The sequence below is a fragment of the Arvicanthis niloticus genome, chromosome 4, assembly GCF_011762505.2.
Source record: "Arvicanthis niloticus isolate mArvNil1 chromosome 4, mArvNil1.pat.X, whole genome shotgun sequence".
In the NCBI taxonomy this organism is placed as follows: Eukaryota; Metazoa; Chordata; class Mammalia; order Rodentia; family Muridae; genus Arvicanthis; species Arvicanthis niloticus.
This window is the reverse complement of record NC_047661.1, coordinates 104159614-104173111: the sequence shown is the minus strand read 5'-3', so window position 1 is coordinate 104173111 and position 13498 is coordinate 104159614. Positions and strand designations below refer to the sequence as shown.

The 13498-nt window shown below is 38.6% G+C and overlaps 1 protein-coding gene across 11 annotated transcripts in view; it reads right to left on the bottom strand.

Annotated features, from left to right (window-relative positions):
* Positions 1-208: 208 nt before the first annotated feature.
* The window catches only part of Camk2d (calcium/calmodulin dependent protein kinase II delta), a 246679-nt gene continuing 233389 nt past the window's right edge, over positions 209-13498 (bottom strand). For 8 of the 11 annotated variants that reach the window (XM_076933223.1, XM_076933220.1, XM_034501231.2 and 5 more), the window contains 5 exons: positions 10417-10492; positions 6819-6913; positions 4794-5022; positions 3583-3671; positions 2191-2335 (listed from right to left, as the gene is read on the bottom strand). In XM_076933223.1, the coding sequence (XP_076789338.1) occupies positions 3605-3671; positions 4794-5022; positions 6819-6913; positions 10417-10492 (467 nt within the window). In that variant the 3' untranslated portion in view covers positions 2191-2335; positions 3583-3604. Of the gene's footprint in view, positions 2336-3582; positions 3672-4789; positions 5023-6818; positions 6914-10416; positions 10493-13498 lie in introns of those variants that run through there. The other 3 variants (XM_034501223.2, XM_034501227.2, XM_076933226.1) reach the window with 3 other exon arrangements.

The following is a 13498-nucleotide window of genomic DNA, read 5'->3' as shown; positions in this document are numbered from 1 at the left end:
GTGTACATCTAGAAGCTTTTAGGATATTCAGCCACCACTTTCCTTTCAGTTAAGTTTTCTGTGGAAAGACAGCATGGTTGTGTGAAGAGAGAACAAACAGCTTGCCATGGTTTATTGAAGGAGACCAGGGCAGGACATAATGTCCTTGGCAGTGGCCAGCATCACACATGCATAGAGTATTTCTTAAGAAATAAAGATGGATACAATGTCAGCAGAAATCACAAATTTATTAACTCTTAAATATATCAATCAGTCATTTACCATTACGGCAAGAAATATATACAGTGTCCCATGGTAAACTGCAGTGTTTTCCAAATAATAGATGATGAAGGTGTAATTCCACTGTGCTGGAGAGAACAAATCACGATTTCCTCACATCTTAGTGCAGAAGACAAACTGGATCTATGATAATACTTCAACACCACATGCTAAGTTAAAAGTGTAAAAAAGAAAAAAAAATGTTCTACCACTATTTGTGTTTTTAAATACATGTATGCCACACAGAGCTGCTTCACAGAAAGGTAAAAGAAATTCAAAAGGGAAAAGTGAGGCCATTACGTTTTTCACAGATCTCATTGGCAGGTTAACACGGCTCAATACATTTACTGTATATATTTGCTTTAAATATATATTTTTTAAATCATGTGATAATTATGAGAAAAGCTTCAACCCATCTATCATACATTCACTAGCAACAATATATCTAAAGTGATGAGCAGTCAACACCAAAAGGTGAAATGAGGAAGAAGAGGGGAAGGGGGTGTTTTATTTTTGCTTTTTTGCTTCTGCTTTAAAAATCGGCTTCTAAGGAGTGTGAGCAGCTACGCTGGAGGTAAAGCTGATGGAGATTCCATGCACCATAAAGCAGTTCAGCACAGAGAAACAGCCTCCGTGAGACCAACGGGAAATGAAAAGAAAACTGGGGTATTTCCTTTTCCTCTTTGTTTTAAGCTGGACAAATCCTAACTCCTGGCAGGAGGATGCTACTGTGACTCAAGAGAGAAGCAGGAACTGCACGAGTCACAAAGATCAAGTTCAACCTCTAGGAGGAAGGAGAACACTCCTCATGTGGCTAGCTAGTGAAAGTGAGGCAGTAAATGCCCTCTGCTTCAGGAAGGTTCAAAACAAGTGCTTCGTACATAACCATGATCCTCCTCCATTTGGTCTTCAGTTTCTCTAGTTGGGAAGAATCAGGACCGTGTAGAAGGCTCTTATTGCTGTTAGCATCAGTCTCAACAATCCCAACATTTTCAACATAGCAAGGATTCCTACACACAAGTGGGAGCCTAAGCTGAATTTATTCTTCGTTTCTTTAAATATTGATTTAATCTTCTCACAACTCCACAGCCCTGGAGAGACTGGAAGTGCTAGTTTTAGCTTCCTCTAAAAGACCTTGATTTTTATTTTAACTTCATATGCAAATGTTACTGTTTTTACACACTACCAGCTATAGAATGAAAGATAAACACATGAAAGAAAGAGAGAAAGTGAGAGAGAGAGAGATAAAGAAAATAATGGAAAAATAAAACAAATACAAAGAAAAGGAGCAAATAGTATACAGTGAAAACAGAACACAGATTTAAGAAAGAAAAACCAAAATCAGTGCCAGGCCTTCACCAGCACTGTGCCGATCTGAAAGCAATCAAACTAGTAAATGATGTGAAATTTTCCAGTATACATAGTTTGACCCAAATCAACGTGGCTTTGATGGTAGAACACCAAATGTTTCTTGCTCCTACAATCACACAGGAGTTTGCTCACATAACCATCCATTTATCCAACACCAACACTTTCAGAGAAAGGCCATCCATTCATTTCTACCAGCATCACACCAGGAACTGAAGGCATATATTTGCCTTAGAAGTGAAAAAAAAAAAAAAAAAAAAAAAAAAAAACCAAACCCAAAATCCCAATGAAAAGCCCAAACAGATTAACGGCAGCATTCTTGAAAGATTTCCTTTCCTCATACATACTGTCAGTCATAGAACAGTAATTTTAGTTAAGTCTTTTTTATCTTGGCATACACGGGGAAACCTGATGGATCAGCTGAACTTGGAGTATTGTGGAATTGTCTTGTCCCGCTATCGTTTGCCAGCAGTAATCAAAGTTTGCATGGAACATCCCATCCGGTAGCTGGAGTGTAAACAATGTACAGGAGGGAATACATGATAAGATGACGTGTCACATGATAAGATGACGTGTCACATATGCATTACACGTAGAACCTTCACAACTTCATGCACTCAGAAACATGCATGAAGAGGAGAGGACGTCCCAGGATCACCCGCCTGGTGCCTTGAGGACAGAATGAAGAAGTGGCACTGTTGATAATTAGCTGAAAGGGAGAATGGGAGGAAGAGATAAATGACACCATCTTTTTTTTTAAATATAAAATACCAACTTTTTTTTTTTTTTTTTTTTTTTTTTTTTTTTTTTTTTTTTTTTTGCCACAAATGTTACTAGGGTACGATTTGATAACTTAGCTGAAGTTCAGATTGGAAATACTTCGTATGAGACCTTTACCTGTGATCTTTCCAAGATAAAATAAACATGTTTAACAAAGACTAAACTAGGGCAATCAATAGTATCCATTTGTTCAAACAAAGCAAAGCTGAAAAAAAATAAAACAAAAGAAGGGGTTGCAGGCTACAATGGCATTATTAAATCTAAATATATGTTTTAAGCTTCCATATTTACTAGACAAATTTAATGAATTCATATCAATATTTGGTTGAAACAGAATTAAAGTTCAAGTTCACCCTATGCTTTTGTTCATTACGCTTAAATTCCTAGGGAAATCAAAATCAAAAGTCAGTTCAATAAGGAATATAGTCTCATAAATACAGAGACCAGGATTATTCTTACTCAGTTCTTTAAAGCAATAGCTAAAAGCACCATTTCTTGAAATCTCTGTTCCATCTTGGCATGGGGAAAATATAAACAGTGGCACCTAGTCATGCCTGTACCTTAATCCCAATTTAAGAAACAAATCTTTAGGAACAACGATTCAGGGATGAATTTCACTGCAGTCAACTGTCAATGATCATCAATGGCATTTGTGATGTCTCAGGTTCAGCTGGACTCGCTGTTGTGGTCCACCCTCTTGGGCCAGCACCATTACACTCAGCCAGACCACGTGAGCTTATGTACATATTAACCCCAGCCGATGGCTGACAGAGATTGCAATTTCCAAAAGACAGGGAGATACCAAAGTAACCAAAGGATTTCAAAGCTTAGTAGAAACTGCTCTGGATAATTGCGAGTGTCCTCATGAACCCAGATATAAGTGGCTTTTGATGTGAGAACTCCAGGATGCTAACTAAAGTGATGCAATCCAGCTTCTGAGAAAAAAAAAAAAAAAAAGTTCCACTTGGTGTTTGGTAGCTCTCCAGCGGTGGTGATGCTGTAAAGTGAACACTAGAATTGAGGCCTCATGCAAAGCCAAAATGGATTTCCAAAGACCTCGAGTGTTTCCCTGGGTAGACTGTTGAGAGAATGTCCACAAGGGGAAGAACACCAGCCATGCAGCTTTTTCAGCACTAGCCCCCATCGCACAGAACTGTGGGGCAGGATGCTACTTACAAGACCCAAATGTGAATGGTTTTCAGATGTTTTGCCACAAAGAGGTGCCTCCTGAGAAGTTTTCTTTCCCATTTGGAATACAGGGTGGCCTATTAAGAGAAGCCCCATTTAAGCCACCTGGCATAAAAGGAAGTTTTCTTAAATAGGCTTTATCCCTTAACACTTAAGAGAAATGTAGAAAAAAGCTAGCTCCTGGCCCAATACATTTGCACCCATCACTTCTAAATTAGCTGGGAATTTGTGGTGTACCTCTTTGGGGTAAAAACCACAGAAGCACTGACAAACTTTTTTTTCCCCTTCACTCCTTTTGTGTCTTCCTCTTGATTACATAGCTATTGGGAATATGTTTTAACCTTTTGCTCTTGTTAATGGAACTTATTTTTTGACTGCATTGATCCTTTTTATCTCCTTTTGCATATCCAACAGTGCTATGTGGTGACTGAAATGACCAAGAAGACCTGTGAAGATCATTGTGGCTGGCAAACTACCATCAAACTGAGAAATCGCAATTGCTTTGCTGGAGCCCACGGAATGGCTGTAAGAACTAAGGCTCCTTGCCCAACATCTTCCAATATTAACAGGGGATCTTGGAAAGAGATGAACAGAGGGCCAGGCTTCACCCAAATTCATTCTTCCTCCTTGTTCTCAGCTCATCCCTTTTACTGATACAAATGATTTCCCATCAGGCCCCTGTCCTCCAGTGAGCCTGCTTATAGTGTTCTGCCTTCTTTTCTAATGTTTCTAACGTTCCAGCATTGTAACTCCTTGGTGTTCCCTGGGCTTGGACTCTTCCCCCCCTCATTCTCTTTCCATTTCTGTATCTCCAAATACATTTTGTTCAGCATTCAGTCTGCCATATAAAGTATGGATGCTTTGGTATACTGGTTGTTGAATGCACCCAACACTAAAGTTAAGGATAGAGCTTAGCTTCTCCATGGTGTTAGTGATTAATTGGTCTCTAAATCAGAATATGTATTTCCTGTGGAAGATTCCTTTTTGTCTCTGTCTGCATCTAGCACAGGAATGGCACCTAGGAGGTGTGTTGAGAGTATCTGTTTGATTACTGACTGGAAATTAAACATGACATCTGAGGAAGGATACTGAGATGAGAACATGCTACAACACCTGATATTTGCGTTGACAATGCTGCTTCTAAATGTGCCTACCATCAAGGGCATATTCAAAAAGGATGGCAGCCTAGAAATATTTACTTGATGGGTACTGTTGGGGACCCCGAACGATGAAAGTGAACATTCTGCCACTTCCCATCACGGCGGTGCCACACTCGAGTCTCTTCTGACTGCATAGTCTTTGGCATTCCACTTCCATCCATGTACTGTGTGAGCCGAATGTACGCTATGCAGGCTGCATCATCCCCTACCAGATGTACATGTGGGTTCAAGATGATAGTGTGGATTGGTTTGTTGCTTTTGGACAAAGCTGAAAGAGAACAACGTAAGAACATAAATTAAGGTCTTATATAAAGTAAACTAGAATCAAGATTAACATCAGTTGGGGGTTAATGAGGAATGGTATTCATTCATGCCTTAATGCATTAATCTATTTGCACTAATTGAGTGCTGGGTATTGTATAAAGTATAACCAATGAAACAAATGTAGATAATCTTTATTTCCTTTGAGGTCCTTTAGAGGCAATTTGTGCTACTCTAGAATGATTCGGTTGGAGCTACAGAGATGCATTACATTTACTTATAATGGGAAAAAGCTAGAAACAGAAGCCATGCTATGAAGAGAGCTAGAGAAGCCCTGGCCAAGGCCACTGAGCAGCTCTTATCTTTGTATGAAGGGTCTACTGGGACACTCGACAGGATGACTTGAGGTGGTACTTTTGTAGTTAGGATGTAGGTTGAGGGAAATATCTCAAGTATCAAGTTTAGAAATCACTTTTTCCCTGCATTTATTGTTTCTGCATTACATCCTGTGATTCTTCAATTTGGTCGTAATCTATGTGATCAGCTAGTCAAAATTCACAATCCATTGTTTGATCACACAGCAGCTGGCTCTCACCAGCCGTTCCTTACTAGACTCCAACCTTTGGTGTTTGGATAATAGTCATTTCCATTCTAATAACTTGATGAAGAGGTTTAGGGATTTTGACACAATTCCTATTGATGGCATTTTGTAGATTAGAATAAGCTGAGTTACTTCAGCTATTACCCAAACATGAGTCTTATTCTCAAGACACTTACTTAAATTTTTTGAAATGTTATTTACATAAAAAAATCTCATTATGGAGAATGCATTTATGGAAAATAACAGTGCATAGTGTTTGTAATATTGAAATGGGAGAAATATTAATGGATTAATAAACTATTTTACTAGAGGTAAAACTGAATTGACTGACAGGTGGTGGAGATAGTATGAGGTGCCTCCATCACAATGCTGGAATATACAGAATATGAGAATATTTCACCCAGCTTGGTTAACACAAACTTACCATTAACTATTGTTGCTTGTTTGTTTGCAAACAGCTAACATGTACAAGAAAGAGAAACTCAGGCACTAAAAACACATGGAAGGCAGACTTGACAATGCTGTTAATTACTACAAATAATCCTAATTACCCTAGCTATCATTACAATTCTTCCTAATTCAACAGGATCTAATGGCAAAAAGACAAAATTCCCATCACAGCCCATGATAAGATAATGGAAAGTTTCAGGCTAGAAGGAATTTCTGGTTAATGCGGATTCCTTTGGCTTGGCTTTACTTTTATTTATTAACTTCTTTTTCTAACTTGCAGAAACTGCTTTGGAAATATGTATGCTTCCTCAAGCATATAGGTTTCCTTTGAGCTACTAAAGCATTAAGACCTTTGCAGTCTGAGTGGAAACACTCATTGATTGTTCTTCTCCCTTCCTATCATATTCTGAGACTGACTACTAGACCTTCATCAGAGCTCATCCACTGTGAATGTCAAGGCAGTGGTTTCTCTTCTTCCCATATCAACAATTGTACAAAAATTCCAAGTAATACATGCTCATAACATTATACAGCATATATTGTTCCTTTACTGGGTCTTAATGGCTGTTTTCATATTTTTCAAAACACAGTGAACTCTTAGGTCTGATGGACATATATTTCAGTTCCAAACAGGAACAGTTTCCACAGTGGACATACTGTCATTAGAAACATCCATTAAAGGAAAGAGCCAAAGAGTCTGCAAAAGTGGGAGATATTCAAGGAAAAGTTGGTAAGGAGCTTGGAATGGATACCATTTTCAAAGTAGAATCTGTGAAAGTCCATCCCTTCCACTAAGTTGCCCAGTGCTTCAGGTTCAAAGGCAGTGAGGCCTGGATCACAGATTTTTCTGCAGTAAGAAAAAAAAAGTCATGAGGAAATGTACTCCTGGCAAAAGCGCTAAGCATTCTTGGTTACAGTCAGTGAAGGAAAGAGACTCTAACAAGTACCCCAAATAGGAAATTTCTACCATGGACCTTGACGAGGTAGGTCAAAGACCGGAGTCAAAAATGTCATTTTGTAGAAAACTCACAGAGATACACAACTAAATGAACAGGTGCAAGCACAACTGGCTCCTCTGTGCGATGCTTGCTTTTTAGCCTCCAGAGTCAATTCTTCAGTTTTCTAACTTTGGACTTAAGTTCCCTATGTTTCAAATCTTCTCATAGTTGAAGACATTTGGGAGGCATTTTGAAGAAATTTGGGGGGCAATCTTTGAGAGACCCACTTTCTCCACCCTCCTCAAATACCCATATTGTAGCTGACATGAAGGATAGGATGTTTGTCTGAATTTCCTGGGAATGTTCATATGATTACATTGAGTATATACTTAGAAATAATTTTATGTTCAAAAGAAAATTAATAGGTGATTCAAATGGACACAATAGCTCTCTTTTTAATCCTAGAAGCAGAATTTAACAAAGGAGTATACAACACTAAGCTGTTCCTAAGAAACCAGTGGGCTTTATTTGGAGAAATTTACTTATTCAATAGAGAACCATTAAACATAAACTAGATAAGCAAGCAACCATAACTCATTGATACTAAAATAGACGCTAATGTAAAGTGCTTCAGGGTAGGTAATAGCAGACAGGAATGATATAGAAAGGAGGGGAAGAAAATTGGGGTTGGGCTTTTAAGAATGAGCAAGAACTTTGCTCATGTGTACTGTACTGAGTAGGAGGCAGGACAGCAAGGAGCTTGAGTCTAAAGCAAAGGATTTTGGTCTATTTATTGATTTTTCTCAAAGGAGAAATACAATGAGTGAACATTTTCAATATAGGAGAGAGACTTTCTTAACTGTCCATCAGGAAAACAATTATGCAAGCCTATCTTCCTATGGTTCTTCAAAGTGTACCACATTAGTTCGCGGAACATGGTCCTGGTAAACCAGAAATAGTGATACATACATAGCAGGGGTTTCAGGCCAGCCTGGAAACCTAGGTCCCTGCAGAGCTGGAAGCCTGGGAAGAACACTTTAAGGTTGCAAATCAAAGCAATTATCCTTTGTGGTGAAGGAGGTGTTAGAGGGGAAATAATGAACTTTGTCTCTGGCTGCCTGCTGGGCAGGTATTTTAAAGCTGAAGTCAAATATATATATAATTTCTTCCTAAGGAGTGAAGTAGGAAGAATAATGTTCCTATGGCAACAGAAATTTATTCTGCCAGGTGTTATTATTTCCTCTATAAATATGATTTAGTCGTCAGTTTGTGAATCCAAATTTTATACTACCCTCACATTGGTTCAGAGGTTTTATAATATATAGCAATGAAGCTTTTTAACTTACCTTGCAAATTTACAATGTATTGGAAAGTATTCTTCTCATTTTCTTTCTCCTATCTATCTATCTATCTATCTATCTATCTATCTATCTATCTATCTATCTATCCATCTATCATCTATGTTCTGTCTTCTATCTATCTGTCTAATATCTATAGCTATCATTTATCTACCCATATATCTATCATCCTTTCGCTGCACAGGCTTTGTGTGGATAAAGACTGGCAGTATACTGGACATACTGGTCGGGGGTGGAGCTATGAGCAAAGCTTAGGGACCAGCTGACAGAACCTCACCAATACACTCTTCAACCTAAAAAGCTTTAGAATGGAAGTCATATTGGATCATTTCCAGGTCTGGAAGTAAAATTCTAAGCCAAACGGCAGGCTCCTCTAGGCAAAGGTCAGGTGATGTGCTCTCAACACCCTGAGTTATTTAAATAGTCCACTTTAAACTGTGTGAGAGCAGGAAATACCTCTCATCTGGTCACAATTACACTCTGTACATGAAAGAAAACCAAAACACAACTTTTGTCTTCCATTAGAGACAGATATCACCAAAGGGGCTTTGTAAGAGTTTTCTTATTCTTTGGAGACTCACAGAGGACGAACAAGGTTATAATGGACAAACAAATACAAAGAACAATCTCTATGGCACAGAGTCATTATCAGCCACAATTTAAGACAGCTGTTGTCTGTGACAATAGGGATCTAAACAAAGACCTTTGCTGTCTCCTTTATCAAGTATACTTTATTAGGTGATAGTGAAGAGCTGATGCCCACACGTGTTCAGGTGCATGCATGTGGTTGTACATACGTATACTTAATCTATAAGGATTAGCTTCCAGATTCAGTCTCCACATTTAGTGACTCTCTTCTCCATTTTACATTGCCCATTGTCTGTTTGGGTAGTAAACCTCCGTCTAATAGTGATTTTGCCATAATTTTTTTTTTTGGTGGGGGATTGGATTTATTTGAGTGCTTGGTTTCAGAGGGCTTCAGTCTATATCACAGGCTTTGCTTATGCACAACAGAGGGCATGACTGTGCTTTATTCACTTTACTAAGTGTTTTTTTTTTTTTCTGCTAATGGTCAGTTCATAACCTTTGCCCATTTTCTGTCTTTCCAATCTTATCTACTCAGCATAAAAGGTAACCATTGACACATTTTGCAAACACTTTTCTAAGTTGATTCTCTGTTAGTTCTGTTGTGGGCTTTGAAAATTAGTGGTGTATACCAGTGTATATCAATTTTATCAGTCAGGAAATTAATCTATCTCTCATTTATGACCACTTGTCCTGCTTTTAAACTTAGAAGTATTTTTCTAATTGGGGATTAAATCAATTCCTTTTTCTTTTTTTCCCACATTTAACATTTTTACACAGTGAAATCATGTAGTAAGGAAACACACAGACACACACAGACACACAGACACACACACACACACACACACACACACACACACACACACACACACACACAGGATTTAGATCCCCAAATAGCTTTGAAATGACCCTTCATGCACTATTTAAATAAAATGCTTTATTTTTCCTCAAGTAAAGTGATTTATTTACACAAAACGCAATTCAGAAATCTATAACTATTTACATTAATTATTTAAAATCCTCTTCTCCAGTCAAAACTTCTCATAATACAAAACCACACCCAACAGACCAGGTTAAGTTGAGAGTCATTGGTTGAGAGGAGCGACGCTTGGCATCACCATCTCTGGTCTTTCTCTGTTCCAAACCAACTTCTCTGCTTTCTTTTTAAATCTTTGCCTGCATGAATTTCTCTGATGTCTTACTTCTGCTCAGAACCATGAGTGATTACGAAAAAGATATCATTCACAAAAGCCAGTCCTTAGAACAGAAGTTGAATCATCTCTCTGAAACCATAAATGTATTATTTCTCTTGAGAGCCCCTTGCCATTTATATAACACAACACTGTTGTCAATATGGTGTAGCAGGGGTTTCATATGCAGGACTTCAGTCATGCTGAGAAATACAATGGCATAGGAAATATAGTTGTCCAGTGTGTGGAAGCTACACAAACCTGTCTGTCATTACTCACGTGTAAGCCTCGAAGTCCCCATTGTTGATTGCTTCAATCAGTTGCTCAGTGACTTTGATGATCTCCTGCTTTCGCGCTAAAAGTAAAAATTGAGTCAGGTGAGAACAAAGGCCAAAGGCCACATAAGATGCTAGTCAGTAATACAGCTGCTTTGCCTAATGCAGGTATCATAGGGCCCATCTCTCCTAGAGGAAAATGATTGATCCTTTTCACATAATTTTATTGCTCAAAATGGGAGACCAACAAAACCTACCTCTCCTAAGAGTATTTAGAAGCACAGATATTCAGGTCCCATACCAGACCAGGAGATTCAGAATCTGAATTTCAACAGAGCTCCCAGGTTCCTCCAGGAGGCACCCCTCCCCTCCATTGGCTTTGTTCACACACAGCAGGCACCTGGAAGTTTGAATTCACCCTTGCTACCCTCATCCCCTTGGCTTTGCTAACATTTCTCTGTTCTCTATGAACAAATATGTTACTGAAAAATTTAGGTTCTAGAAAGTAACAGCGAACAAACACCTAGCTTCAGAGTAAAGATATTCAATATCAGGTGATTACTGGCTTCTTATTCTTTGAGTCTGCCTGGCCCTTCCAAAAGAGGACATCAACATGAGGTTAGGCCATGTTACTTAGATAAATGGCCTTTAGTAAACTCTTTAAATTGATATCAACTGGTGCTACAAATGTGGACAGTAAGCAGATGGCAACCCCCTGCAAAACTATGAAACCCAGCAAACATCAAACATAATTAGTGTCTTTTCCTAACAGTTGGTAAAATTATTAGTGACTGGTCTGGTTCAGATATCAACCGTTCATTAAATTTCTTTCCAATTGCACCTGCTTCAAGTTTTCTTCCCTCTTCTCAAATACCTGCAGTTTGCACATGGCTTGTTTGACTGCTCTTAAGCTTTGTACACTGTGACAACTGTGCCTTCCTATTTAAATAGCAAGTTTTTTTTGTGAGCAAAAAATATGTTATTTCTTTGTGTTGCCTAAGAAAACTTTGTTCAATAAAATAGATGTTAAATACAATTTTGAATTTGATCCATTGAGACTATGGATAACAGTTTCTTAATTTCAGAATGTTGGTTGTTTTAGTCATGAAATTATGTCTTAACTAATATTTATTATGTTTAAATATAAATTATGTTTAAACATTCAGTTGACTAAGCTTTCAGACTGGGGTCACAAAGCTACTTGTAATTATTCTTTACAAGGCGTTCTGACATTATGTTGCTCATGAAGATGCTAACCTTTGCTTTTAACTCTTTATTGATTGCAGGAACCAATTTGAATTTTTAAAAAATGATCTTCAGATTTTAACAGAAATTTAAAGTTTGCATTTACTTTCCAGGTTCCGTTTACCTAAATGAAGTCATTTCTTATTAAAAAATTAATCTGTAAATTAATTTGACTCCATTAAGACTGTATGACACTTTCTAATAACAAATATAATAGTAAGTGACCTCATAAAATGATAGTAAGATCTGTCTATATAATGGTTACTAACTATGTAAATGTTTAGAATGTAAAAGGATCACGGTTATAGTTCCCAGTAGTTGCATACGTTCTCATGTTCTCATTTGTATGAAAGTGTAGATCATGGGCTTTCCTAGCTCCTCTACACACTTATAATATCTGGGTTTTCTTTTCATTTGATTGACCCATATGAATAATATAGCTGTCCTTGGGACATACTGATGAAGTGGTAGCAGCTGCTAATTCTGTTGAATGCCGCCAATGCCACATTCAATTTAGTTAGGCAACAGGTGATTCATCCGTCTGTTCTTGGCAGCGTGAGGCTTTGGCAAAGGCCCATGATAGCTAACCTGATTCTGGATTATGAAGGACAACTATAAGAAGCTGCTCAGAAGTGAGAGTGTAAGCAATGTGGGTTCCAAGTCTTCGTCTTCACAAGAGACCCTCATTTAAAACTAACAATGCTTTCAGTAAGTTAATAGGCTGGCTGGAAAATTATAATTTGAAAACAAAACCAATTTTTAAAAACTAATAAAGAAAAAGGAGGAGGAAAAGAAAGAGAAGGGGGGAGGGGGGGAGGAGAAGGAGGAGGAGGAGGAGGAGAAGGAGGAAGAGGAGAGGGAGGAGGAGGAGGAGAAAAAGAAGAAGGAAAAGGAGAAAGAGGAGGAGGAGAAGTAGTAGTAGTAGAAGAAGAAGGAGAATAAGAAGAAGAAGAAGAAGAAGAAGAAGAAGAAGAAGAAGAAGAAGAAGAAGAAGAAGAAGAAGAACAACAACAACAACAACAACAACAACAACAACAACAACAACAAGAAAAGATGAATGCCAAGTGTTGGTTTTGTGACTACAGTAGGCAGTTCATAGTGTAGACATTTTTTAAACATTTCCCGAGGTCCAGAAAACCCACATCCTGTTCTACCCATATGATGGAGTTAGGAGCAGCAGTAGAGAGTCACTCAAAACCATTATTGCCCAAACACCCCCTAGCTTTCTGATGTTTTGTTACAGTGGCTTTTAAAGTTTGCTTATACGTGTTCAGAACCACACAGACCATCTATTTTAGTTCTTGTGCTGTTTGAGCTGGCCTAGCTTAGCAACATACGGAGAGGGCTCAAGCAGGATGCTTCTGTGCTGTATCACCCTGGAGGCAGTGTGAGTCTTGGCTTAGGAGGGGCCTGGAACTCAGGAATTTCTGAAGTGTTCATTTCCCCCAGGCAAAGGCGTGTGAGTGAGTCACAGTTGGGCCTGGCACATGACAGCTGACACTTGGAAGGAAAGCAGAAGTTGAAAATGAATCACTTGTGTACAGTGCTCTGAGGTTAGGAATCGGAGCTGTTACCACAAGCTCAACATCTGACCGACCTAGGATGTGAGAGTGGGATGAGTGTTTAGCTCTCTCTCAGCAGCAGCGAGCCTTGGAGACAGTCACTGTGTCACAGCCCTGGCTACTTGTTCTCTAAGAAGGGGGTCTGCTTTTTTTCTTTCTTCTTTAAGATAGTGATGGTAGTTTTTGAGGATTTCCAGCTTGGGAAAAGAGATGGGAGGAAGGCACGTGGAAAAGATGGCCCACATCCATAGTGCAGTTTCCACGCAGGCATGCAAACAC